This window comes from Ipomoea nil, unplaced genomic scaffold (assembly GCF_001879475.1).
Source record: "Ipomoea nil cultivar Tokyo-kokei standard unplaced genomic scaffold, Asagao_1.1 scaffold1262, whole genome shotgun sequence".
NCBI lineage: Eukaryota > Viridiplantae > Streptophyta > Magnoliopsida > Solanales > Convolvulaceae > Ipomoea > Ipomoea nil.
This window is the reverse complement of record NW_017617690.1, coordinates 1,006,231-1,033,305: the sequence shown is the minus strand read 5'-3', so window position 1 is coordinate 1,033,305 and position 27,075 is coordinate 1,006,231. Positions and strand designations below refer to the sequence as shown.

Below are 27,075 nucleotides of genomic sequence, written 5' to 3'. Positions count from 1 at the left end.
TTATCAAAGGGCTTTCTTTAGATTGAATGGTGGCTACTTTGGCATTGCAAGAAGAATTTCAATTAGCTGAAAGAGATGTCTAATAAGTTATGACATTCATCTCTGGAATTCTAGTCTAATGTACACACTAATGGAGAGTGAAGGCAAATCTTTGAAAAACTAACACTGCAAATCTAAACTTTTCCAATTTGAAGAGAGAAAGAAAAAAAAAAAATTGTATCTAACCAAGTTTCTAAGCCTTATTGGGGCTTGGAAGAAAACTGGTTTTGCTGGGAATCACTGGGAACAAAGACAGGAAGCTGACCTCCTCTCGGCGGTCTGCTTCGCTGTGAGCCAACGGAGCTTACACTGCCAGCTGTTGTCCCTCGTGTCACTCGCTCGTTCAGCAAGGGGCCGCCAAAAAATATAGACTGACCAGTGTACGTTAGCTCAGTACCGGGATGTTGGGAGGAAGAAGTAGTACCTCGGGTGGCAGCAGTCACGTAATGGCCAGCCTCGTGATCCCAAAAGATCGACGATGATCCCGAGGTCTCGGAAATGCCCGAGTTTTTCCACGCTGGTAAAGGAGCTTCGCTCACATCGGTCGCTTGGGAGGACACGGGTGACAGAGCTCGGGTGGAGGAATGCTGCCCGAGTGGAGATGGTGTGAGGTTAGGCGGGAGCGGGCTGCTGAAATTGCTGACACTGCGGCCGCATGATTCAATGTCTTCCCTGCTTGCTCGGCTCGGTGGATACGAGCTCTTGGAAGGGGATAATCTCGACGTCCCGGCTCTAGCATTGGTTTCATAGTATCCCCGACTGCTAGTCGGACTGCTTTTCACACTCATACCACTCGATAAAGTATCACCGTCATAAGGATGAGGCCTCGAACTAATCGGGCGCAACACGGAAGACGATGCTCTCGCCTTTGCACCTGCTCTGATCGCTTCACTCGAGTCTAACTTCGCCAGCTTCCACGCACTGATTTTCACTGGACGGTGTGAAGTCTTTTTATCCTTTTCTGCCTGTACTGTGTCTGGATCAACTGTTGATGGTACACGTCCTGGCTCGAGATGAGGGATAATCTCGTCCTGTGTGTTCGCAGGTGAAAAGGCGTGTTACTATAAACTACAAAAACGCAATGTCTCACAGTTCAACGACTATACAAGAAAATAATTTCTGATATAATTAAATTCAGTTTTGAGTGATTAACTCAACGTATATAAGAATGCAATTATCATAAGAACAATCAAGAAAATAGCTTTATAAGAATGGTGCATCTTTCAAGCATTCATTTGGTTAGCGGGATTGCATAAGCCATAAGGGCATACAAAATTGGGGGCAACCCCAGCCAAGTTTGTCAGACTGTTGACTTAGTAACCACAAAGTTACAAGTTCGACTCTCAACGGGAGCAGCCTATTGGCCTTCTTGGTTTGAGTCAATCAGTTATGGTAATCTAGGCTGGTTTACCCCTTGTGGTCCTTTGTCGGCTGGGGTCACAGGGCGAGATTTTCCCAGTGCACACCCTCACGTAGTGGTTGCTGGTTTCCCTCGTTACCCAAAAATAAATAAATAAAAGAAATGGAGAAAACGAGAAGTACCTGATGATCCATGAAGATTCGTGGAGGAGTACACCAAGCACCTTTATAGGGTAAGCCCAGCCCAACCGAACTTCTTCCACTTATACCAGTCACCGCAGAACTTGTTGGTGACGAAGGCAAACTTTGCTGATCACCTCCATCTATTGACGGCCCAGGAGGTTCACTTTGGCTCCTAATAGCAACAACGTACTCGTATGTTGTGATGCCCTGCAACAAAACAAAAATAACCGTTCAATGATCTCCTTGCGGCTTTTACACAGGTCCACCAATCAATCTATCAAATATAAACCAGACCCACACACAGAGGATAGAAAAACTTGCCTTACGAATTAGAATAATGTGGAAAAAGAATAATTCAGCTAACGGCACAATTGCAAGCAATGAAACCGCCGTACACAATGCCTGAAATGCAACCCAGGAAAAAGACAGATACAGTGGTTAAAATTTGCAAACTCCAAATTGAACTAGAAAAGGGGAGACTAGCCAGGAACTATAAGTTCTTTAAACGGCAAAGGTAGTAACTGCATACATCTCAAAATAAATTAAAACAAAACAAACAAAAGAGACCGCTTTCAGTAGCTTTCTAATATATGATATTCATTATTGCTTGAATGCCACAATGATGCTATGCAACCAGTTAATGGTTCCACAACTATGAGCTATCCATACATTTAATTTGAAAATCTGAAGAACTCCAATTGTTATACTATGGACCAGGGTCCATCTTGCATTGGTGCACCAGATTCAAAAATTATGTGTTAGCAGTTAATATATTCTATACCTGCAGTTCACCGTTTATGTGCCTGTAAATAAATTGAAGGCACATAACATGTTAACTACAGACACAAAAAATGGTAACCACTGACACATAATTTGTTAACTGCAGGTACAGAATATGTTAACTGCAAACACCTAATATATTTTGTACCTACAGTTAATAGTTTCTATGTCGGTAGTTACCATTTTTTGTATCGTAGTTAACATGTTATGTGCATTCAATTTATTTACCGATACATAAACTGTTAACTGCAGGTACAAAATATGTCAACTGCAAACATATAATCCTAAGGTTATTTTGGACCAGGGTCCACAGTGCAAGGTAGACCCTGGTCCATGGTATAATTTGCCAAAAACTCCAATTCAATTAAGCACATAAACAAAAGGAGTAAAGGACAACGCCCAAAGCACAATATTAAAAACAATGGTGTAGGCTACATACCACTACCGTAGCAAAAGGGGGTAGGGAGAATCCATCTCCAAGCCTGTCCCTTATATGATGCTCTGTAGCCCTTCTATCAATAAAACATCTAACAAGAACAGCAATGCCCACACCAAATTCAAAAACAAGCTGACACACAAATAAAAAGTGTAGGTCAGAGGATAAATATTAAAAGTAAAAAACAAAATGCAAGTATCATTGTATTAAAAGCTTACCCAAAACAGGCTTGTTGCCATTAGGCATATAAATGACACATAATTTCTTCTTCCCACACAATTATTCAGCCACTGCATGAATTTTGACATCCAATTAGAACATTAGATATGACCAATAACAATAGGGAAAAGAGCAGTATTTGGATGACTTGTGTTTCAAAAATGAGTTACAGAAAGACATAGTGGAAACCCCAAATTAGCAGGATATTAGTTCTATAAACAATCTCCTGAAATGATAATAATTTGTTAAATTTTCCTGTGTTCCCTTTAGACATGAAACAACATATAAAAAGGAGAACTAAAAAGTTCGGTATTTCAAATTCTAAATTGGAACTCACACGGCAGTGATGATCAAACCCATCAACACATTTGTCACAACTTCTGCAGTGTTTGCTGAATTTCCGAACCTACAAAGGAAGAGGATCATGTGATGCTCTTGACCCTGAATGCTTGAAAACTATTATCAAGTAAGAGTAATCTCTCTGAAATTTTGCTACATATCCCCAATGCAAAAATGTCTAATGTATTGCAGAAAGTTCAATTAAATTCCAATCCACAAAGATGGTATACCTCAGCATTGCACAATGTGCAGAACAAGGCTTCTTCATCTCCAGTTGGTTGCTGCAAATGATCATCATCTTTGCGACAATCTTCCTTCACAATACAGCAACAAAGAAGCCGTCCAAGTGTTCCACAGAACCCTAAATCATTTCTAGCATACCTTCCTCCATTTCTCAATTCTTCCTTGCTTGGGTCATCGTTACCAGACAAATCACCTAATCAGAACAAAATACACAATTGAACTCAGAAAGCACCACAAAGGACTAAAAAGCAGTAATTCAGACTCTCATCTTCACTGCGTCACAACATATAGGTCTACTGCAACATTGCAATTCAGCAAATTGGTCTATTAGTTATGACAGAAAGTAAAGAAGACAAGATTTACGTGGTTCGGCAATGTGCCTACGTCCACGGGAGTGAAACTATTCTTTTATTAATTGTGATGGTGATGGTGGTGATTCAACACCTTAGGGATACAACCAATGTATTCATAGGCATCTAATCCTTGTACAATGGGTCTACCCATTTCTTATATGAGACAAACTCATTCCTAATCCATATATAAGACAAACTCAACAAGTTAAAAGTGCACACAAGCTATGTAGTCCAATGATCCTAAAAGTTTATTCTACTTCAAAGTCCTGTGTCCCATGGAAGCCATTTATAGGATGCATAATCATTCCCTTCTTCAAAATTGCAATAGGCACTATTGTATTATGTATTTTTTGCATCTATAACCAAATAAATTACACATCTCTATAAATTTGCATACTCAAAGTAAACTTTATCCTTTCTGGTGATGTGTGCATATGTTCAGAGAATAATGCTATATCCAAGCCACTAACCAGGCATGTCCATATCATCAGGTTCAATGAGAATCCCAGGATCAGCAGGATCAATGGCTGTACATCTTACATAAAGAACTAGTACAGAAAATGCCTGACATTCAAAGGTAAAAACGTCAAAGAAAGTAAAATGCAATGTGAAATAGAAATCGAGCCAGGGTTAAAAGAAAACCAGCAAGCATGATATTCACCAAGAAAGAATAGACACCAATTGCTATGTACTCGTAGATGTCCTTCCCAAGGAATGCAGCGAAAAACGCATAAAACGCCACCGATAGCAGGAAGTAAACTGTTATAGCAACAACCTGCAATGCTACAATTGTGAGAACCAACATTCCAGGAAGAATCTAACAGCAATGCTGGACATCCTTAAAGCAGAGCTGCAGTTAAGGCAATTAAATCGTTTGTAATTGTAGCATTATACTCTTCTTTATAAACCGAGCACAGAACCTAGTTAGCAACAACTGTTTAATTCAGAGAATTCTTGTGCAGCTTTTATGACAACCAAAAGAAAGAAAAAAAAAAAAAAAAACATTCACACTCCTACAGCATGGATATCTAATCTTCAAAATCAGAACCTTTTAGAAGAAAGTGCTCCTTTAAAAAAAAAACATTTTGATTGAAAAAACACTGGAAAAAGGGCATCAATTATAAGAGTTAATTCTAAAATTAAAGAAGATAAATGGTACCCCCCCAAAAAAATTTGTTTTTTAAAAGTCAGAAACATCACATTCACTTGGTGCCAGAACAAAAAGGTGGGGAGCAACAAAAGCATAATGTCAACGTCAAAAGCAACCTAAATCCAAAGGTACCCACAAATTAAAGGCACAAAAAAGTGCGAAAAAAGCTGACATTAAGAATTGTCCATCTGAATCCCAGGATAGATGAAAAACGCAAGAGAAATGAACCTGGAAGGAGTGAGCCGGGAGTTGCCAACCATGACGGCGAGCCATGTCGAGAAACTAAGTCAAACCGAGTCAGCCAACACCATTTACAGGCTGCAACTGAATCGAAACCTCTGCAGCGATCACTGGAGCCAGAGAGTGCGGTAGGGGGTGGGTACTGTACTGGGATTCTACTCCGGACCCAGATGTCCAAAACTCGAATTAAGATAACCCATTTGCTTGAAATCAGTTATGGGTTTCTGGAATTGGATTCTGGAATCTGGATTAGTAAGTTGTAAAAAGGTTGAAGAAGACGAAGATGAAGAAGATTATCCTTTTAACTTTCCTTAATTCCTTCCCCTGCAATTTTTATACTGCTCGGAAAGTCGGAAACACTCGAAAAGGTGGACTGCGACGGCCGGCTGTCCCAACTTCTCATAGGTTTTTGAGCTTTTCAAAAAAGAGAAATTCAAACAATATCTATAAATAAATATTCCATTTTATAATTTTTAAAAATTTCTCATAAATTTAAGAAAAAATAACACTTTTTTCACTCAGATTTATATACTTACAGGACGTTTGGTTGGAGAGGAGAAATTACGTGGGAAATAAATTGCAATTTTTGAAAGATGAATTACTGGGAATAAAGTGAGAATTTAAATTTCAGTGTTTGGTTTACAGAAATTGAATTACTGGAAATTTCAATTCCAATATTTGGTATACATGGGAATTGAAAGGGAATAAGTAATATAAAGTCAAAAATGTCCATTGTTGTTGTTAGGCATTAATTTTAGGTTAAAAAAAGTAATGGATAATTTTGACTCATCACTATCTTTTTTTCTTCCTAAAATCTCAGGGGGACATGGGATTTTAATTTCATGAAAATAGGAGAATTGCAATTCCTTTCAACCAAACAAGGGAATTTTGTGGCGTTTGAAATTAGGTGGGAATTAAGTAGTAATGGAATTTAAATTCTCTTCAACCAAACGTCATGTTATAGTACTTTTTCTCCCTGAATTATTCAAGGGAAAAATTGTCACTTTTAGAATAATTGAGAAGGTAATGTGCTTACATGGATAATTCAGGGGGAAAAGTGCTATAAGTATATAACTCAAAAGAAAAAAATGTCATTTTCCCTCAATTTAAACATAAAATTTAAACAACCCCTGAATTTGTTTTATACGGAGTATTAATATTGTAATTTTTTTGAAAGAAGGAACTTAATGCATTATATATAATCTTGTAATTTTTCTTATATAATTTTTAACTAAATATACACTAGTATTATCTATACTTGTCATTTAAATAATAAATTAGTAATATAGTCCTTATATTATTATATTAGTATTATTTAAAAATAAATATTAAATTATAAATAATAAATTAGTAATATAGTCCTTATATTAGTAAATTAGTATTATTTAAAAATAAATAGTAATTTATAATTTAAATGACAAGTGTATGTGTATGTAATAAACCTACAAGATTATTCGTATAAAAATTTAATTTTTTTTTTCAAAGATTTCTATATTTTAAGAATTTCTTAATTGATGTTATATTAAACAAATTAATCATTGTTTAATAAATAGATAAAGTATATAACAGGTACTATCTTGTAATAGAGTTAATAGTATTCAAAAAAAAAAAACAAATTAATTGTTGTTATAAAAATAAATTAATTACAAATTAATTGTTGTTATAAAAATAAATTAATTGCACAATTAATAATTTGGTATTATTATTCTTCCAAAAGGAAGAACCCCAACCTGACAGAGTATTTGGGGCTCAACTTAACATGAACCCCAGGAGCCCCGCTCCCACACATGAGACTCGATCCCTGGTCATTTTACCAAAATTTCACTTCTATAACCAGTTGAGCTACCCATGTGAGCATTTTTATATGGTATTATTATATATTTATTGTAAAATGGTTAGAGTCTTACATTGTTATTTAAATTATTAGGGTTCGATTTTTATTAATAGTATTTTTAAAAAATATGACGTGGCATATATATTACATGGTAAAGTATTTGTGATGCGACAATTTATAGCTCAATAAGGCAATTTCATGAAAAAAAGTATCCTAATTTGGAGAAAAAACTTCATGAATCGATATTTATCTTCTTCTTCTTTTTTTTTTTTTTCTTTTTTTTTTTTACAAATACTACACTAATATCTACATCTCATAAAATAAGACTTATTCAACCAAAATTCAATCAGGCACATTCTAAAATAATTCTCTCAACTGTGTTGTTGCATCTTATTTTCTTTATTTATATTTATAGAACAATTAACCCATATTTGTTTGCCAAAATATGATCTTTAGTGTGTGTTATACGTTACTAGAATATGACATGTGTTGAAGTGTAGTAGACTGAACCGAATAGAGTTGATCACAACGAGCAAAGTGAAATGGAGTAGTACAATACAAGGGTAATTTTGTAAATGTACCCTTAGGGTTACATATAAATATTATACATGTAACCCTAACAACACATATGGTTGACGAAATGACTTCTTAGGGAGTATGAGTCATATTCCATCGAAATGGAATAGGAAGGAATATAATAGAAATTCGATTCTATTATCTAGTTCACGTCAGGAATAATTTCAAGAAATGTATTCTAGTGTTTAGTTGGATTAAAGAATAGAAATGCAATAAACATTCAGAAGACAAAATTAGCTTTTCACATTGGTTTATGTAATTATTATTATTATTGTTGTTGTTGTTGTTATAGTAATATAATGCTATAAGTCCTCCTTTATTTTTATTGTTGTTGTTGTTTCTACTGCTGATGTTGTTGTTATAGTAATGCTAGATACCCCTCCTAATTTTCTCTTCCCATCCATCCCTCATGATGTGGCATTGGTTTATGTAATATTATTGTTATTATTTTTATTGTTGTTGTTGTTACGTTGTTGTTATTATAGTAATGCTAGATACCCCTCCTTTATTTTTATTGTTGTTGTTGTTGCTGCTAATGTTGTTATTATTATAATAATGCAAGATGCTAGATACCCCTCCTAATTTTCTCTTCTGGTTCATTCCTCATGATGTGTCATTAGTTAATTGGTTACTATTTTATTTTTTTTAAATTAGTGGTTGGTTAGCCAATTAATGGCACCCAAAGAGTGGAAGCACATCAAGAGGGAAATCTATGAGGGAAAATTCATGAGGGGTGAGAAGCATTCTTCTTCTTCTAGTAAATAACAAATAACAAAAATAGATAAGGATAAATTTTTTTTGAGTATTATCAAATTAAGCTATTCCTCGTCCCTTAAGCATGAGGTTGGAGCTCGATTCTCACCCATATGAATGGAGCAAATCATTTGGTCAGTCCCCTACCACTTAGTGTGCTGACCGTTGGGACGAAGGATTAGTCTTCTGGGTATCGGCAGAAGGGATACCTTTAAACAACCAAAAAAAAATTAAGATATTCCTGAGAACTCAGGAATAGCCTAATACGAGGGTTTCCCTATGGAATAAGTCTATTCTCAAAAATGTTAAATCTATAATTGTGAACCAAACATGTTGTACATCATCACAATTAATTAAAAAAAACTGCATGTTTTATTCCCATGGTCATATGCACACTAGTGGACCACATAAATCATGTGTTCTTCGGTTTGGTTTATTATTGATTTCTTGATCTCATTGTTCTCAGCATATGAACTCACAAAAGCCAAATTATAATATCATAGACCTTGGGACCATAAAAACTAAACCTGCAAATCTGCAATGCACTAAAATGAATTTGTATTGTATTATGGTTTATCATACAATATGAATTTGAGTCCAAGATACAATGACTATTCCACAAATCATCTTATGTTGGTAAAGTGGTAAGTGATTATATATAGAGTAAATACTCAAAATGGTCCCTCGATTATAGCTAAATTCACAAATTGGTCCTCGATTTTCAATTTCAACCAATTAAGTCCTTAACTTTGCAATTTTGACACGATTTGGTCCTCCATCTATTTGATCGTTTGTTGACCGCGATCTTTAAGGATATATATGTAGTTTCACGTGCAAAACTCAAGAGAACGCTCTTGGAGGTGACATCGTTGTTTCGGAGGGGGAAGTGCTTCACCGCTTGCTGCTTGGGGATCACGAGCCGGTTCAGCTTAGAGAACGCTCTTGGAGGTGACAACGCCGTTTCGGAGGGGGGAAGTGCTTCTCCGCTTGCTGCTTGGGGATCCCGAGCCGGTTCAGCTTGCCTACATCGCTTGGAGTCACGGCTTTCTCGAAGAGCCACTCCAGGGACTTCGACGATCTATCTATCAAAAGCTATAATCTCTCCGGCATGGGGTGCAGCGCCGGCAGTGGATTCAAATGTAACAGTGCGGTCTAGAAATGCAACCGGAACCTTAAAAAACCGACGATGGACCATGAAATTACATATATATCCTAAAAAAGTGCAGTCAACAAATGATCAAATAGACAAAGGACAAAATTGTTTTAAAATTGCAAAGTTAAGGACTTAATTGGTTGAAATTAAAAGTCAATGACCAATTTGTGAATTTAGCTACAGTCGAGGGACCATTTTAGGTATTTACTCTTATATATATTGAGTAAATAATAAACAGTATAGCCATATGATTGATTAAGTGATTATAATGAGTAATTAAATCATTATAAAGTTTAGGAGATGACCTAATTAAAGTAAATTATAAACATAAATATTGTAGCTGGATGTCTAAGTGACTATAATGAGCAATTGACTCATTAATTATAAGCTTTTAATTTTGACATGTCAGGTGGATAGTCTAATCTGCATTAGCCATGAAATTAAAGCAGCAGCAGAGTTACTAAAATTCTATATATATTTTTTGAGTACGGTCACTGTGTTAAAATATAGTATTTGTTCATAGTTACTTTCTCAATCTACTAAAATACAAAGTTAAAATATAGTATTTGTTCATAGTTACTTTCTCAATCTATTAAAATACAAAGTCAATATTGTCCTCACTGGAGCTCAAACCCATAACCTCACTTTTGGAAAAGTCACTTTATGTCACTAGACCATAAGATATATAACAATATTATACTGAGTATTCAATAAAGTATATCTTACATTTTTTTCAAATATATTAGTGATATAACTTTGTCAAATACAAAATACAAAATATAATAATAATAATTTTTTAAATTATGTGATTGTTACCGTTGCAATTCCCTACTAAGGAGTTAAATGCAGTAAATAATCATAGTTTAATAATTTTGTAAATGATCACATGGCAATTAATAACTCTCATTTACTCAAATAAAACGGTTACAATGTAGTGGTTATTGCATTTAATTAGCTAATTTGTAATGTCTAAAGTCTCCATCTGACTCTTTGAGCATGGAATCTTGAAAATGCTTTTTTTTTTTTTTTAAGATTGAAATTAGTTTTTTAATTAATGATATTTCTGATCCTTCAACTATGATAACATTTTTACTTTTTGATCATCAATTATTTATTCAACCATTTGTGATATTTCAACTTTTTTTTTTCAATCAATAAAGTTTAATCTAACATGTATACAATACTCTTAAGATGTTATGTTGCAGTAGGCACTATGCGCTAGTCGGTCGGTAGAGTAACGTCTAGCGCATAGGCGGCTAACTAAAAAAAAAGAAGAAAAAAAATAGTGCACGTGTGTGAGTGTATATGTCATATTACATACACACACACACACACACACATATATATACACACACACACACACACACACACACACATATATATATATATAATGATAAAAATTAGCTAGGGTGAGTTGGCCGGGTTAACTCGACTAACTCAACCGAAATAGACGAGTTAACTCAATCGAGTTAGGCGCCTAGGAGAAAAATCGTCACGGTTTAGAGGCGCCTAGCGCCTAGACCGATTTTTGCAACAATACTCTTATAAGAAGAAGGTTGAGCTTGGTACATTTCAAATAGGGATGGCAATGGGTCAGGGAGAGCTGCATCCATCACCCGACCCACCTTATATTTTCTCCACCCACCCCCACCTCCAACCCGCATCGGGTGGACTTTTTCAAAACCCGCCCCCACCGGTGCGGGTGCCCACTACGGGTACCCACCACTTATCATCTTATTATTTTTTTCAAAAAAATAATATTTAAATTACTTACACATAATAAAATAATAAAATTCATTAGTGATAATAAAACATAAAATAATAGAAATATTTAAATATAATAACTAAATTGTTAATTTTTAAAAATAACCTTAGTAGTTTAGATATAAAAATAGTAAAAAGATACACGAAGTTATATAAACTTTTATAAGTAACTACATACTAGTACTTATTTTACTATTATATATATATATATATATATATATATATATATATATATATATATATACACACACACACACACACACACACACATGGTGGGACGGGTGGGGTTCTAGACGGGTTTTGTACATAGAACCCGAATCCAATTTGACCCACCGCAGGTTTACTTTTTAAAGACCCACATCGACCCACCACCCACCATCATAAAAAAAAAAAAAAAAAAAAAAAAAAAAAAAAAAAAAAAAAAAAAAAAAAAAAAAAAAACCGATCCATGTGGGACGAATATCCGCGGGACGTATTGAAATTGCCATTCCTAATTTCAAACATTTTTTCAATATCAAATGTGGTCAATTTTATAAAGTCAAAGGGTCAAAAGTGACCAAATTGATGGTTAAGAATCAAAATTGGAAATGCCTCGATCTATAATCGTAAATCAAAAGTGGCATTATCTCTTCAACAAATAATTTCAAACCTTTGTATATACTTATATCCAAATATGTTTTAAAAAATTGTAACGTCAAAAGTTAAACTTTTGTAATAACTAATAAGTACATCATGTTAAAGAATTATGGATCAACTTTTTACCTATGTAAAAGTTAAGCTCTGCAAGTTGCAATTGTAACTTTTCAAATTGAATCTAAATTAATAAGATGATAATATTGAATGGTGTATGAAGAAGCATAAATGCTTATTATAGGTACGTTGTAATAAATACATTGAAAACAAGTTTATCTTCTCACATAAATGTTGAACCCGTTACTACTCATTCAAAACAAGTTTATCTAAAAGTGGAGTAGTTGTGTGCCGACATCAAGTTTAAATTTAATGATTATCAACTAGAAAACATCATGGGAAAGAATAAGGTGTAATGCTGCCATCATGGAAAAATAATGTTGAGTAGTGCCAAAACTCAACAGATTATAATAAGGCGCCAAGGCGGTTTCAATAATGGATGGATTTATTCAACAAAAGTGATGATGATATAAACCATGTGGGGGGTTTAGGTAAGTGCTTCATCAATTCATAGTTGAGATAGATTTGACTTGTTGGGTGCTCGTAGCCAATTCTTTTATCATTTTAACTTGGGTACAAAGAAATTACTTTTTTTTTTTTTTTAATAATATTGATTTGTAAATTTACTCTTTTAATTATTCAATATTAGTTTTGTATAGGATTAAGGAAACTTTGGAAGAATGACCAGGGATCGAGTCTCACCAGCGACAGTGTGTGAGCAATCTCTCAATTTGAGGGGGGTTTCTTGTGCGCAGTGAGCACCGGTCTAGCCTCTGTGTTTCATGTTCAGTTGAGTCACCATGATTTACATCCTCCCAAATGCTCTGTCGGGCCGGGGCGTGGGGGGCCCTTAGGGTTGGGGTTCAGCCTTTTGGAAGAATATTAGTTTTGTAAAGATTAGGTAAAACTCAACACGGATGGGTGTTTCAATTAGGAGTCTTACAACAATATCGAAAATAACACAAGATTTTTTTTAATACTGCTAACACAAAGAGTCAATACCGCATCCATTGAGACTCAAATGCACAACCTCTCATATTGAAGAGTAACTTGATGTTACTAGGCCACAAGGTCCTTAACGAAAATAACACAAGATTTAAAAATACAAAAATCTCAATAACGAATTGTGAATTTTTTTAGTTCTGAAATGGAGAACATCAATTACTTAACATAACTACCATTCACTTTGAAGCAACTGAGTAGGGTGAGATCATATTTTTCTTTTGTTCATGGATGTACCATACATAGGATTTTGCAAGGGTGAAAAACTCATTTTTGATGGAAATTAAAGTCTTATACTAATGTTGAAGTATTATTTAATTACACTTTAAATTTATTTGACAAAATATGCTATTGTATGGCTCTGTATTTTATATTCATTTTTTACACATACTAGTTTTTATTATAGCAATGCTAAATTATCATTTTATTTATACTATAGTTTCATTTGACAATATACGTTACTAAATAAATTCTGTTTTTAGTTTCATTTTTCACTCACACACACACTAATTTTATTATAACAACACTAAAGTATCATTTTAATTATATTACAGTTTCATTTGACGATCATGGTCTACACGACGCTGTGGAAAAAAAAAAAAAAAAAAAAAAAAAAAAAAAAGAGAAGAGTGGAGTCATTTCATAAATATTACAAAATGTTGAAATTTGTGATATTTATGAAAATGATCATATCATTTGTTTCATTTTTTAAATTATTTTCAACCGTTAAATCTACTAGATCAATGGTTGAATTTGTTCACATGTTCTCAGTGAGGCATGGTTCTCATGAGAGTCGGAGCCTATATAGTGAATGCAATACATGATCTATTAATATTCTGTGACTGTAATATTTGAAATGAACTTGTGAATACAAAACAAAGTAATCAATTACATATATGTTAACATTGTGAGTTCGTAGTGTACGAATTGTAAATTTTAAAAAGATAAATTGTGAATATTTAATATGTAAATCACTAAATTGTAAACATTTTGACCGAATCCACCTTGCAAGGTGGACTTAAGTCCACATAATAATTTGCCAATCATTATTATGTTGACCATATTTTGTTTACTGTAAAATAATGTACATTCAGTATAAAAGTAATGTACATTCAGTACAAAAATAATGTACATTGTATTCAGGGGATGCACATTATTTTTGTTCTGAGTGTACATTATATTGTATAATGTAAATCCAGTACAAAAATAATGTACATTTAGTATATTAAAAATAGTAAATACCCAAAATGGTCCTTCGACTATAGTTAAATTCACAAATTGGTCATCGACTTTCAATTTCAACCAATTAAGTCCTTAACTTTGTAATTTTAACACAATTTGGTCCACTGTCTATTTGACCGTTTGTTGACTGTGATTTTTGAGGATATATATGTAATTTCATGGTCCATCGTCGATTTTTTAAGGTTCTACTTGCATTTCCAGACCGCACTGTTACATCTGAATCCATTGCCGAAAGCAATCTACCAAATCCGATCGCCTTTCTTCGTCCTCCCTTTGGATTCAATGTAGTTGAGTTTGTACCAGAGCAAAGAAGACGACGTGTTTTCGAACCAGTGCAACGTCATCCTGGAGGCCTCCACATGCTCCGACGAGAGCTGAAGGTTCTTCTGGAGATCGTCGATCACGGTCAACAAACGGTCAAATAGATGGAGGACCAAATCGTGTTAAAATTACAAAGTTAAGGACTTAATTGGTTGAAATTGAAAGTCGAGGACCAATTTATGAATTTAGCTATAGTCGAGGGACCATTTTGAGTATTTACTCTATTAAAAATTTACTTTTTGTTATGGTCAATATAACATTGTATGGACCATGGTCCACACAATAATTTGCCAAGAGATGGTCGGCAAATTATGCTGTGCATCCGTATGCACCATGCATGGTGCATACGGATGCAAAAACGACGTTGTTTTATTAAAAACGCGCGTCTCCCCTTAAAAAAAATTCAGGTTCGATTCCCAACAACAACATATGAACTAAAATTCCAGAATCGATGAACTATAATTCCAGAATCTAATCTATAAACTAAAAATTTCAGAATGAATGAACTAAAATTCCAGAATCTATGAACTAAAATTTCAGAATCGATGAACTACAATTCCAGAATCGATGAACTATAATTCCATAATCTATGAACTAAAATTCCAGAATGAATGAACAACATAATGTTGTTGCTGGGAATCAAACCTGAAACCCAAAATAGTCCATCGACTATGTCGTAATTACCAATTTGGTCCTCGACTATCATTCTTACCCAATTAAGTCCTCAACTATACAATTTTTACCCAATTTAGTCCTTTGTCAATTTGACTGTTTGTTGACTGTCAAAAGTAGAAATAAAGTTGTAATTTTACAAGTTTTCTCCTTCCTCCTCATTTAGCAGTGCCAAACCATGTAGCAATAAGCTCCGGTTGGGTTCTAAACCTGTCAGTATCGAAGTAGTGGTTATGCATCAGATAGCCCATGAATTTGATTTCCAACGATTTTTTGACGATCAAAATCTGATCGGAGTGTATTGCTGCATGGTTTGGCGCTGCTAAATGGAGAGGAAGGAGAAATCTTGTAAAATTATAATTTTATCCCGACTTTTGACAGTCAACAAACAATCAAATTAATACAAAAGACTAAATTGGGTAAGAATTGTATAGTTGAGGACTAAATTGGGTAAGAATTGTATAGTTGAGGACTTAATTGAGTAAAAGTTACATAGTTGAGGACTTAATTGAGTAAGAATGGTAGTTGAGGACCAAATTGATAATTATTGCATAGTCGAGGAACCATTTTGGATATTAACTCTTTTTATTTTAAGAGGAGACACGCTCTTTTAATAAAATGACGTCGTTTTTGCATCATACGGATGCACAGCATAACTATTCGAGATGGTCCTCCAACATTTGCAATTGTTATGCCGTGCAACCGTGTGTACCGTTCTTGGTACACACGGTTGAAAACGGCACCGTATAGTGCCAGGGAAGTAACGGTGCCGTTAGTGGCACCGTTTCACTCATCCCGATATTTAAAAAAAAATATATTATTATTATTGCCATAAAACGCCACTACACTCCTTTTTCCGCCATTTCCAACGTTTCGTCTCCAACAAGCTACACACTTCCTTCGCACTGTAGCAGTCTTCATCTCTCTCTCTGTCTACTCGGAGTCGCGATTTTCGCCGTCTTCATCTCATTGTCGCCGGAGCGTGTTTTGTTCACCATTGTCGCCATTTTCGCCATTTTCATTCTAGCATTGTCGCCTTTTATCATCGCATTCTCCATCAGGTATAATGTATTTTTGTGTTTTTTGACTGTTAACATTCATATTCGCTGTATATTCTTGTTATTTTTGACTAGGGTTTTGCAACACGATTTTGCATTTTTCTCAAACAGATCAATACTCTGTTTTTTTTCTGTTTGTTTGATTGTTTTTTGGTGTTTTCTGAAATGTTTGTGGACAAATAGTTGTGATATTGTGGATATATAGCTTTATACTTGTGGTTTTATAGTTTAATACTTATGCATGTCTGAAAATATCATTCCTCTCTTCAATTATTGTGTTTCTGAAATGTTTGTGGACAAATAGTTGTGATATTGTGGATATATAGCTTTATACTTGTGGTTTTATAGTTTAATACTTATGCATGTTCGAAAATATCATTCCTGTCTTCAATTAGTGTGTTTCTGAAATGTTTGTGGACAAATAATTGTGATATTGTGGATATATAACTTTATAATTGTGGTTTTATAGTTTAATACTTATGCATGTATGAAAATATCATTCCTGTCTTCAATTAGTGTGTTTTCTGAAATGTTTGTGGACAAATAGTTGTGATATTGTGGATATATAGCTTTATAATTGTGGTTTTATAGTTTAATACTTATGCATGTATGAAAATATCATTCCTGTCTTCAATTAGTGTGTTTTCTGAAATGTTTGTGGACAAATAGTTGTGATATTGTGGATATATAGCTTTATAATTGTGGTTTTATAGTTTAATACTTATGCATGTATGAAAATATCATTCCTGTCTTCAATTAGTGTGTTTCTGAAATGTTTGTGGACAAATAGTTGTGATATTATGGATGTATAGTTTAATAATTCTTATTTACAGAAATGGCTCGTGAACCTACACTCGCTGAGGCTCTTAGAGAAACAAAAAGAAGAAGAACAGAGTACCGGACAGCAGCAATTCTAGATTCACAAGCAGCTCAGAGCTCTAATCCAACTAGTGAACAACCAGCAGCAGCCCTAAATTCACAAGCAGCTCAGCGCTCACGCCCTGCTAAGGAAACAACTGTTGCAGAGACTTCAACGAGACGGCGCCGACGAACTAGAGAACACAGGAGAGATTACTTCAATACGAGGATGGGGCCAAAGCTGATGTTTGATCTTGTCCAGAGGCTCTCACCACGACAGAAACAAGCTGTCGTAGAAACTGGATTTGGTGGACTTCTTCATCTCCAACTCTGCACCAATGAATCAAAGTTGGTGCAATACCTGCTGGACAACTTTAATGTTTGCAGGTGTGATTTTGTATTAGATGATGATAGTCTCCACATTGAAGAGGAAGATGTCGAATACACGTTGGGAATCCCGCGAGGGCCTCTGAAGGTCAATGAGGGGACAAAGATGGAAGACACCTCAACCCGTGAATACAAACTGCTGCTGACTTCATGGAGAAGGAGGTGGGGTATTACAGCAGGCTCGCCAATAACTACACAGATGCCAGATGAGATTGTTAGGAGAGCTGATCATGGTGATGAGTTCAAGAGGGATTTTGTAGTCTTTGCCGTTTCCTCCATGCTTCGAGGAAACACAACACGCTACTCCAAGTACAGGATCTTAAACTCATTGATTGATGTTGATATGATTAAAGAGTACAATTGGTGCGCCTACACATACCAATCTCTCATTGACTCGATAGATAGTTACAATGAAGATAGAAAGAGAAGCTTTTGGGGGCCAATGACATTGATATTGGTCAGTTCTTATTGTCTTTAATCTAGTTGCATGAATTTTATGTAGTTGTAGGTGTATAACTAACAATTTATTATGGATATATATGCATGAAACTTGGAATATACTCAGTTTAATAAGATCCTTTATGTAGTTTAATTTGTGGATATATAGTTTTAAAATTGTGGATATATAGTTATGTGATTATGGATATATAGTACTCTGTGAATATATGAATGTATTACTCTGTGGACATACTGTTAATAATTCTGGATATATATTAATGTGTTTTTGGATGTATAGTTATGGGTTTATGGATATATATGCATGACACTTGGAATACACTCAGTTTAATGAGGTCCTTTATGCAGTTTAATTTGTGGATATATAATTTTAAAATTGTGGATATATAGTTATGTGATTATGGATGTGTAGTACTCTGTGAATATATGTATGTATTACTCTGTGGACATACTGCTAATAATTCTGGATATATATTAATGTGTTTTTGGATGTATATTTATGGGTTTATGGACATATATGCATGAAACTTGGAATATACTCATTTTATTAATATCATTTTTTATTTCTGAATTTTGTGGATATATAGTTTTAAAGTTATGGATATATAGTTATGTGATTATGGACATATAGTTATGCATTACACTGTGACCATGCAATTAAGAATACATGGATAAATTGTTCTAAATTCATCTTTAACATAATCTTCTGTAATTTGTAGCTGTTCTACTTTGATCGAGTAGAATTCAAAGGAATGAAGATCAACAGGACATACCCTAGCATACTTGCTTGGACAACCACGCTTGTAAGAAAGAGAGTCAAGGCTGAAAAGAGGGCTGGTGGGTTTGGAAAAGGAAGGGTTATCCCTAGAGTTAAGAAGCCAAGGACTGATGCTACCACCTCACTGCAACAACCTGCAGGCACTGCTGCTGCTACAACCTCACTACCACAACCTGCATTTACTGCTGCTGCTACTACTTCTTCTACTCCTGCTACTGCAACACCGACACCAACTACAAGTGAGCCACTCTCAAGTGTTGATCGGGTGACCCGTGTGCTCCAAAAGCTAGCATCAGATGTCCTGGAGTTTGGTGAAGCTATGTCTGAAATTGGAAAGCAGGGCGCACCTATTGAAGTCATGAAGAAAGCGTTCTCAGGGATATCAAACATGCTAGGTGCTGCAAGCGCAATTGAATCAACTTCCATTCCAACTGAATCTCAGTTGGATGACATATTCTTTGGGAGTGAAACCTTCACCGCTGCAGTGGATTCATTGGTGGAAGCATTTCAGAAGACAACAAGAACCATGGAATTTGAAGCTCCATCATTTGATTTGGGAATACACTGCAATGAATCGCAACCGCAGCCATGTGAGCATCACACAGAGCAAGTAGTTGAAGAGGACCTACCATTGGATGCTTTGGTTCAACAAATTGGAGAGGATGCAGGACTGTCAACGACCTTGGAAGCACAAGTAACTCCTCCACTTGTTAGGGTCCCATTTCAGAGATATGTTCGTCATGCCGCTGCTACTGATGCTGATGTTGATGACTTTGATTGGTAAATTTACAGTTTGTTATTTGCATTTGGCTTTAACGTTATGAATTTATAGTGCTAAAATTATGAATATAAACTTATGAACATTTTTACAACTGTGGACATATAGCTTTAAAATTGTGGATATATAGATATAAAATTATGAACATTTTAAATCTGTGAATATATAGTTCTATGATTATGTACATATATGTTTAATATTATGGATATAAAGTTCTAATACTGTGGATATATAAACAACAGTGCCATGCAAGAAAGTGAGTCTGATGTTGATGACGTGACTGTTAGGATGAGACCCCAGCGACGATTCAGGAACAAACCTCTTTGTTTGAGGTCACCATACTGGACACAGAATGCAGGTTTTATACGCACTACAACTCCACGGGAAAAAATCATTTCAAACTATGCATTCTTGAGTGTGTCTACCGAACACCCAGAAGAGTATGTTTGAACACATATATTTATAATAACCTTTAAATTACTTAGATAGTTCATATTATTATAACTATTGGTGTTATTATTATTATTATTGTTATTTTGGTGCTGTAGTGAGTTGCTGTTCAGCTATGGTGACTACTACCTAACAAGGCGTCACTTCTCAACTTTGAGCAATGGTGAGTTGGATATAGACTTCTTGAATATTTGGTCTTTGCGGCTAACTTTGAAGAACACAGAACGAGCTGTTGGGATACCAAAACGCGTATTCTTCACCACACTGCCACATGTAAGAGTTATTTTTGACATGCAGATGCACATTTTTAAAAATCTAGTACTCTAAGCCTTTTGAATACTCATTTTTTGCATTTCTGTGTATTCAAAAACAGCTGCAGCTTGATCCATCTGATGATTGGATGAAAAGTCTCCCAGCTGAGAAAAGGATGGAAAATTTCAATGATAGATTGAATTATGAAATATCAAGTTTTGGAAACCTGGAAATCAGTGATGCAGACCTTGTAAGATCTATTACACACACTTAATTTAATAATTTAAGATTTTATTATTGATATATATGCATGAAGCTTGGAATATACAAAGTTTAATAAGATCCTTTATAAAGTTCTGAATTTGTGGATATATAGTCTTAAAATTGTGGATATATAGTTATGTGATTATGGATATGTAGTACTCTGTTAATATATGAATGTATTACTCTGTGAACAGACTGTTAAGAATTCTGGATATATGGTAATGTAGTTTTTGGATGTATAGTTATTAATTTGTGGATTTATATGCTTGAAGCTTGGAATATACTCGGCTTATTAGGATCTTTATAAATTTCTGAATTTTGTGGATATATAGTTTTATAATTATGGATATATAGTACTCTGTCAAATATGAATGTATACCCATGCAGTTAACAGTACCTGGGTATGTAGTTGTTTCAAATAATAACCTTTTGTTTTGGAATTAGATATTTTTCCCAGTGCATCGCCATGCACACTACTTTGTTGTGTGCATAAATGTCAAGGAATCCAAGGTTCAGGTGATAGACAACAAGGAATTGCCTGTTGGTGTTTCAGAGCTTGATAAATATGGGGACTGTCCATACAAACTGGTAGCTTATATTATATTAAAAAATCTCCTTATTGTCACCTATATATTGAATTTAAAACATTATGAACATTGAGCTAATTTTTTACCAGATTGAAGCATTCAAGGCGTACCTGGTAGCAGGACAATCCACCTTGACTCACAAACTGAACAGCATGCCAGTAGAGTTCCTTGCCATGCACTGGAAAAATGCAGAGAATGTCACCGACTGTGGCATATATGTAATGCGGCATATGGAGAGTTACATGGGTGGAGCTCTCGAGAACTGGAATCCTGGGTTCAAGAAACATATGCGCACGAATGTAAGAGTAACATAAATATATTACATTCCAACTACATCAAAAAGTGATGAAAAAATTACAATGAACTAGTTATTTATTTTTCTTATTTTACAGGCTAGCTTCATTTTTGAGTTGAGGGCAAAGTATGCTGCTTGTATCATCATGTCAAAGCTGAACAGCGTCAAAGGCGAGGTCAAGAAAGCTGCAAAGATTGAAGACAAGAAGAAGTAAAACTGGAAAGATCAATGAATGTTTTTGTGGATGAATATTTTAATATTTTCTGTTCTTATGGTCGTTTTGTAACAACTCTATCACAATTTTTGAAATTCGATCTATGAAATTCACTGAATATATAGTTCTCATATTATGGACATGTAGGTTTAAGATTGTGGATGTATGGATATAAAATTATGAACATCTTACATAAGTATAAACATACCGTTCAAATATTCATATATTCATATTTCAAGAATTATGGACATATAGGTTTAAGATTGTGGACATATTGATATAAAGTTATGAATATTCGTTCAACTGTGAACTTACATTTTACATAAGTGATCAAGTTCACCAGTTTACATATTGATATATAGCTTTAATATTGTGGATATAATGATATAACATTATGAACACTTTTACTAATTTGACACACAATTCCAATATTTTGTGGTCATATAGTTCTCAGAATTATGGACATATAGGTTTAAGATTGTAGACATATTGATATAAAGTTATGAATATTCGTTCAACTGTGAACTTACATTTTACATAAGTGTAAACATCAAGTTCACCAGTTTACATATTGATATATAGCTTTAATATTGTGGATATAATGATATAACATTATGAACACTTTTACTAATTTGACACACAATTCCAATATTTTGTGGTCATATAGTTCTCAGAATATGTATGTATAGCTCTAATATTATGGATATATAGCTTTAGTATTATGGATATGTAGCTTTAATATTATGGATATATAGCTTCAAACCTGCAAATCAACAAGTACTAAAATTTTGAATACACAGATCAAACAACTTGTAAATTCATATCCTCAAAACAGCTAGCTACCAACTGGTATTAACCCCACTCTCAATCTACAACTGCGTTATCATCTACATCATTACTATACTGACAAAACTCCGAACTCCCAGAACTTGGATGTACAAGGTACCCATCCCCGGCAATCTCAGATAGACTTTCCAAAACCAACGACTGAACAGCACCCTTTGTACTCGAAGCAACTTTATTTGCAGCACTCCTCCTCCCCCTTGCAGCACTGTACTTCTTTTCAATAACACTACTCCTCCTTACGTTACGCTCACCTTTTGATCTCCGGTTTGAAGGATTTTGAATGACACCACTTGAAGATGAAACACCGCACTCTTCAATATGCACATAGCCAATCTCAGCTTCAACCTTTTTCTTTGCTTCCTCAACTGCTTCATCACAGAACTGCCAAGTTACACTGTTATCTTGACTAGATGAAATCAGTCTTTGAAACTTTCTGCAAATCTCCTGATGGACAATTTAATTAAGTCCTCGCAAGTGCACGAGTCAATTGTAGTTTTAGCGTGCAATAGCAAGGGTCGAACCCACAGGGAATTGTACGATGCAATTTAATTACGTTTTAATTAAAACTGGATGATTTAAGGTAATAGGATCAAATGCCAAAAGTAAAATCCATAAAACTCGGAAAGATAAACAATGAAATCATACCAGAAAGCAGAATAACAAATAGATTAAATTAAACGACAATCAACATAGTTTAAACGCACAAATTGAAAACGCACGAATTGATATGTAATAGAGTAATAAAAGTCTAAGAACATGAATTTAATTAGCAAAGCATTTTAATATCAACCCTTAAAAGTAAATATAATAAAACTTAATAAATAAAAGCAAATAAAGCTTAGCAATAAAAATAAAAATAATTACGCAATGCAAATATAATAAAGCTGCAGATTATATTGACTCTACAATCTAGGTTCAATTTCAAATACATAAACTGCCAACCAATAAAATAAAATGAATAATTGAAGAGAGTTATGAATTGAGTAGATGAATTAAACAAAACCACAAAAATGAATTAACAAATAGAAAGAATAAAGAGATTTGAAGAATTGCCAAAGAATTAACTAAAACAAATAGAATTGTTCTGCCAAACCAGAGCACGTTGCTGCTTCACAGAAATTGATTGTTGTTGCTGCCTAGGAAGTAATCACCGCCCGAAACTGCTTTGCACCGAATTGAAATTACAATTGTTCAGGAAATCTTTGCCACCGCCTCCGGAATTAGTCCGGGGCAAAACTGATATCCGGATTGATCAACCTTGGACTCCTTTTATACTATTGGCGTACCTCCAATTTCTGCATCGAGACTTCGCTCCAACTTTTCTCCCGCTCTTCCGCTTTTCAATCGGATCTTGAAGATGACCGAGCCGCTGTCGCAAATTGTCCGTTCGGCTCTGTTTGTTCGCGGGCACGGAAGACTTATTCTTTAGTTAAATAAATTACAATTAAAAGATAAACTAGAATCCTTATTTAACTAGCTAACTAAAACTATAATAACAATAATAATCTTATTAAATTGACGTTAAGAATTTATTAGACTTACAAAAATTAATAACAAAATAACAAAACTAAATTAATAACAAAAACAACCTTAAAAATCAACAATATTAATAAAACTAAATATAACAATAATAAATAAAAATAAATATAAAATAAACTAATTATTGCAAATTAACTATAAAAATATTATTTAAAATAACAATCAAAATACTATTTATCATCTCCACAACCCAAATTGAAGGAGGGACACCAACTCTACAAAACATTGAACCAGTATTCACATCCCTACCATCAGCAACCTTTTTAGTCCACCTTTTCATGATATATTTGTTAGGAATACTTGAAACACAGTGTATATGAAGAATGCGTAAACAATGGCAGCATAAAATTCCTAACTCCGAAATCAACTTGCAACTACACGAAATGTCTAAGGTTGACAACTTAAAACTGACTTCATGCCTTATAATATCTATATCTGGACGCCATACGTGATACTTGAACTGACAACCTTCATTCAACACCATTTCTTGATGACAGGCATTGCCTTTCATGAATTGTTCCTCAAACAAAAAATATATCTCAATCGTATATACCTCTCTAGCGTGTAACAGAAGTTTTACGTGCTCCATCATCATGTTGGGTACCCCTTGAGTACAACGAAAGTCTTCACCATTCTCTTTGCTCCTCCATTCAGAAGTTACACTAACAAACGATGAATAAAAATCACATAGACCTACAGTCTTGGACAGCCTTCTTGAAATCGAATGGTTAGTAGTTTCACTCCTTTGCGATGATAAAATGCCCCCTGAAAAATAGTCCTTATTGAATGCTGGACACCACTTCTCCCTACAGTCATATAGCTTTTGTATCCAACTATTCTTGTGGCACTTGTAGTCAGTCACCAACCTGAAATGATAAGACATATGTTCAGAACTCTAATGCTATATATCCACAGTTCCAATATAATAAAACCACAAATTGAATGCATATAATACAAACAGAAAGCTCACTGCTTCACTACTACATGTTCAGACAACTAATACTATATATCCATAATTGTAATATTATATATCCACAATTCCAATACTATAAATCCATAAATTGCATGCATATAATTTAGAGACAAACAGGAAGCTCACTGCTTCACTAATACATGTTCAGACAACTAATACTATATGTCCATAATTCTAACACTGTATATTCACAATTCCAAAACTATAAATCCATAAATTAAATGCATGTAACTCAGGAACAATCAAGAAGTTCCATTCTATACTACAACATGTTCACATAATTCTAATACTATATATTCATAATTCTAATACTATATGACCATAATTCTAATACTAAACATCCATAATTCAATTACTGGAATCGAAAAAGGAAAAAAAAAAAAAAGTAGTGGACATACCTTGTCCAATAAAATTCAAACTCAGCTTCAGTCTCTGTGTATTTCAACACACAGTTAAACATATCTAAGAAATCCTTGTTATTCCTTAACGCCTTGATATGCTTCTTCGAATTCTCGCCAATATGCCATATGCAAAGACGGTGACGTGATGTTGGAAACACCTGACAAATAGCAGCAGCCATGGATGCACATTGATCTGTCATGATAGTCTGTGGACATTTCCCATTCATAGACCTTAAAAATGCTCTAAACAGCCACACAAATGATTCTATCCTCTCATTCATCAGAAAACCACATCCAAACATTACATTCATGCAATGGTGGTTCATCCCTACAAAAGGGCCACAAATCATATCATATTTATTAGTGCGATAAGTTGTATCGTGCACTAATAAATCCCCAAACAACTCATAGTCTTGTCTCATCCGACCATCCCTCCAAAAAAAACTGCATAGTCTTGAATCACAATCAACTTCAAAATCAAAGAAAAAATCAGACTCAGTCGACTGCCTCTTCCTAAATATTTCAATTAATGAGTTCGAATCGGTTCCATCCAAACGCTTTGATGTATCAGAAGCAATTGAATTATAAGCATCTCGATTAGTGAAGCCAACTAATGGAGACCCCCCTGCTTGATGTTTCAAGAACCTAATACCATCTGCCATTGCAACACCACTCTTCTTCAAATCTTTTAAATATAACAGTTGATTATCACCCACATTTCTATGTGAACGCAGAAGATGACTCTTGTCTACAGCACATAACTCGTGATTGTGCACTTTTACATGTTTTGTAACCGTCCACAACCCATCCTCACCGACGTCAAACTGAACACATGCACCACACCCTGACCTTGTGTCAATTTTTGAATATGCCCTAACACCAGCATTTGCCTTAACCTTAAAACCAGCTTTAGAACACATAAACATCTTCATTTGGACTGTTTTGCTATATACCTTGCACCGTTGATTACCCTTCCTCACACTAAAACCAACTCTATATGCATAATTGTTATACAACTCATACGCTTCAACCCCGTTACTTACAACAACACCAACCAAATCTTCATCAACTGCAAATGCAATATATAACCTCAAGTATACTAAATAATACACGTTCCATTGAAAATATAATTCCTATGTAGAGGGGGTGCGGGGAATGCCGAATAAATCCAGCCATGCTCTACAAAAGGAATAACATTTTCCATGGAAAAAGAATGAACATATAACAATGCTGAACACTGTGAATTATGATCATATAAAACTACATATAGACCTGGATTAGAAGAAGAACCATCAATGTCTAACTCTATTGGATCTGAACTTGGTGAATCAACAACAACATCTTCACTGACTGCATAGTGTTAAAAGCCAGAACAGAGTATCAGTTTAGAAATTTGTGGATGTATAGTATTATAATTCTGGATGTATAGTGATAGAATTCTGGATATAAAGCTCACAGTTTCTGGACATAAAAGTTCAATAATTATGGATATACAATCCAGAACAGAGTATCCATTCACAAAATCCTTGATATATACTACTATAATTCTGGATATATAGCTCACAACTTCTGGTTTTATAGTTCAAAGATT

At 34.5% G+C, this 27,075-nt stretch overlaps 3 protein-coding genes and 1 long non-coding RNA gene across 4 annotated transcripts; 2 read left to right on the top strand and 2 right to left on the bottom strand.

The window, feature by feature from the left end:
• Window positions 1-5,747, bottom strand: LOC109184546 (protein S-acyltransferase 21-like). The gene is made up of 10 exons (XM_019334561.1): window positions 5,330-5,747; window positions 4,613-4,726; window positions 4,422-4,515; window positions 3,586-3,791; window positions 3,354-3,422; window positions 3,016-3,087; window positions 2,801-2,929; window positions 1,903-1,983; window positions 1,582-1,788; window positions 1-1,070 (listed from the first exon to the last, which is right to left on the bottom strand). The coding sequence occupies exons 1-10, from the start codon at window positions 5,372-5,374 to the stop codon at window positions 240-242; spliced, it is 1,848 nt and encodes a 615-aa protein (XP_019190106.1). The 5' UTR covers window positions 5,375-5,747; the 3' UTR covers window positions 1-239.
• Window positions 5,748-16,382: 10,635 nt separating this feature from the next.
• On the top strand, window positions 16,383-17,861 carry LOC109184442. The gene is made up of 3 exons (XM_019334443.1): window positions 16,383-16,409; window positions 17,240-17,739; window positions 17,811-17,861. Exons 2-3 carry the CDS (start codon window positions 17,242-17,244, stop codon window positions 17,859-17,861), a joined length of 549 nt encoding a protein of 182 aa, XP_019189988.1. The 5' UTR covers window positions 16,383-16,409; window positions 17,240-17,241.
• Window positions 17,862-20,341: 2,480 nt separating this feature from the next.
• On the top strand, window positions 20,342-21,146 carry LOC109184505. The gene is made up of 3 exons (XR_002054802.1): window positions 20,342-20,386; window positions 20,487-20,615; window positions 21,074-21,146. It is a non-coding gene; the product is annotated as an uncharacterized LOC109184505 (long non-coding RNA).
• Window positions 21,147-22,589: 1,443 nt separating this feature from the next.
• On the bottom strand, window positions 22,590-26,974 carry LOC109184441 (protein FAR1-RELATED SEQUENCE 5-like). Its single transcript, XM_019334442.1, has 4 exons — window positions 26,757-26,974; window positions 25,482-26,553; window positions 24,530-24,976; window positions 22,590-22,860 (listed from the first exon to the last, which is right to left on the bottom strand). Exons 2-4 carry the CDS (start codon window positions 26,414-26,416, stop codon window positions 22,590-22,592), a joined length of 1,653 nt encoding a protein of 550 aa, XP_019189987.1. The 5' UTR covers window positions 26,417-26,553; window positions 26,757-26,974.
• Between the last annotated feature and the right edge of the window lie 101 nt (window positions 26,975-27,075).

Coding starts and splice junctions, on each gene's coding strand:
- LOC109184442 (XM_019334443.1), top strand. CDS start 17,242: ATGGCTCGTGAACCTACACTCGCTGAGGCTCTTAGAGAAACAAAAAGA. Junction 17,740..17,810: donor TCCCGCGAGGGCCTCTGAAG/GTCAATGAGGGG, acceptor TTCATGGAGAAG/GAGGTGGGGTATTACAGCAG.
- LOC109184441 (XM_019334442.1), bottom strand. CDS start 26,416: ATGAAGATGTTTATGTGTTCTAAAGCTGGTTTTAAGGTTAAGGCAAAT. Junction 24,977..25,481: donor TTTGAATTTTATTGGACAAG/GTATGTCCACTA, acceptor TTATCATTTCAG/GTTGGTGACTGACTACAAGT. Junction 22,861..24,529: donor CCAGATATAGATATTATAAG/GCATGAAGTCAG, acceptor TTCATCTTCAAG/TGGTGTCATTCAAAATCCTT.
- LOC109184546 (XM_019334561.1), bottom strand. CDS start 5,374: ATGGCTCGCCGTCATGGTTGGCAACTCCCGGCTCACTCCTTCCAG. Junction 2,930..3,015: donor TGGCAACAAGCCTGTTTTGG/GTAAGCTTTTAA, acceptor TTTGTGTGTCAG/CTTGTTTTTGAATTTGGTGT. Junction 1,984..2,800: donor CCCCTTTTGCTACGGTAGTG/GTATGTAGCCTA, acceptor GTTGCATTTCAG/GCATTGTGTACGGCGGTTTC.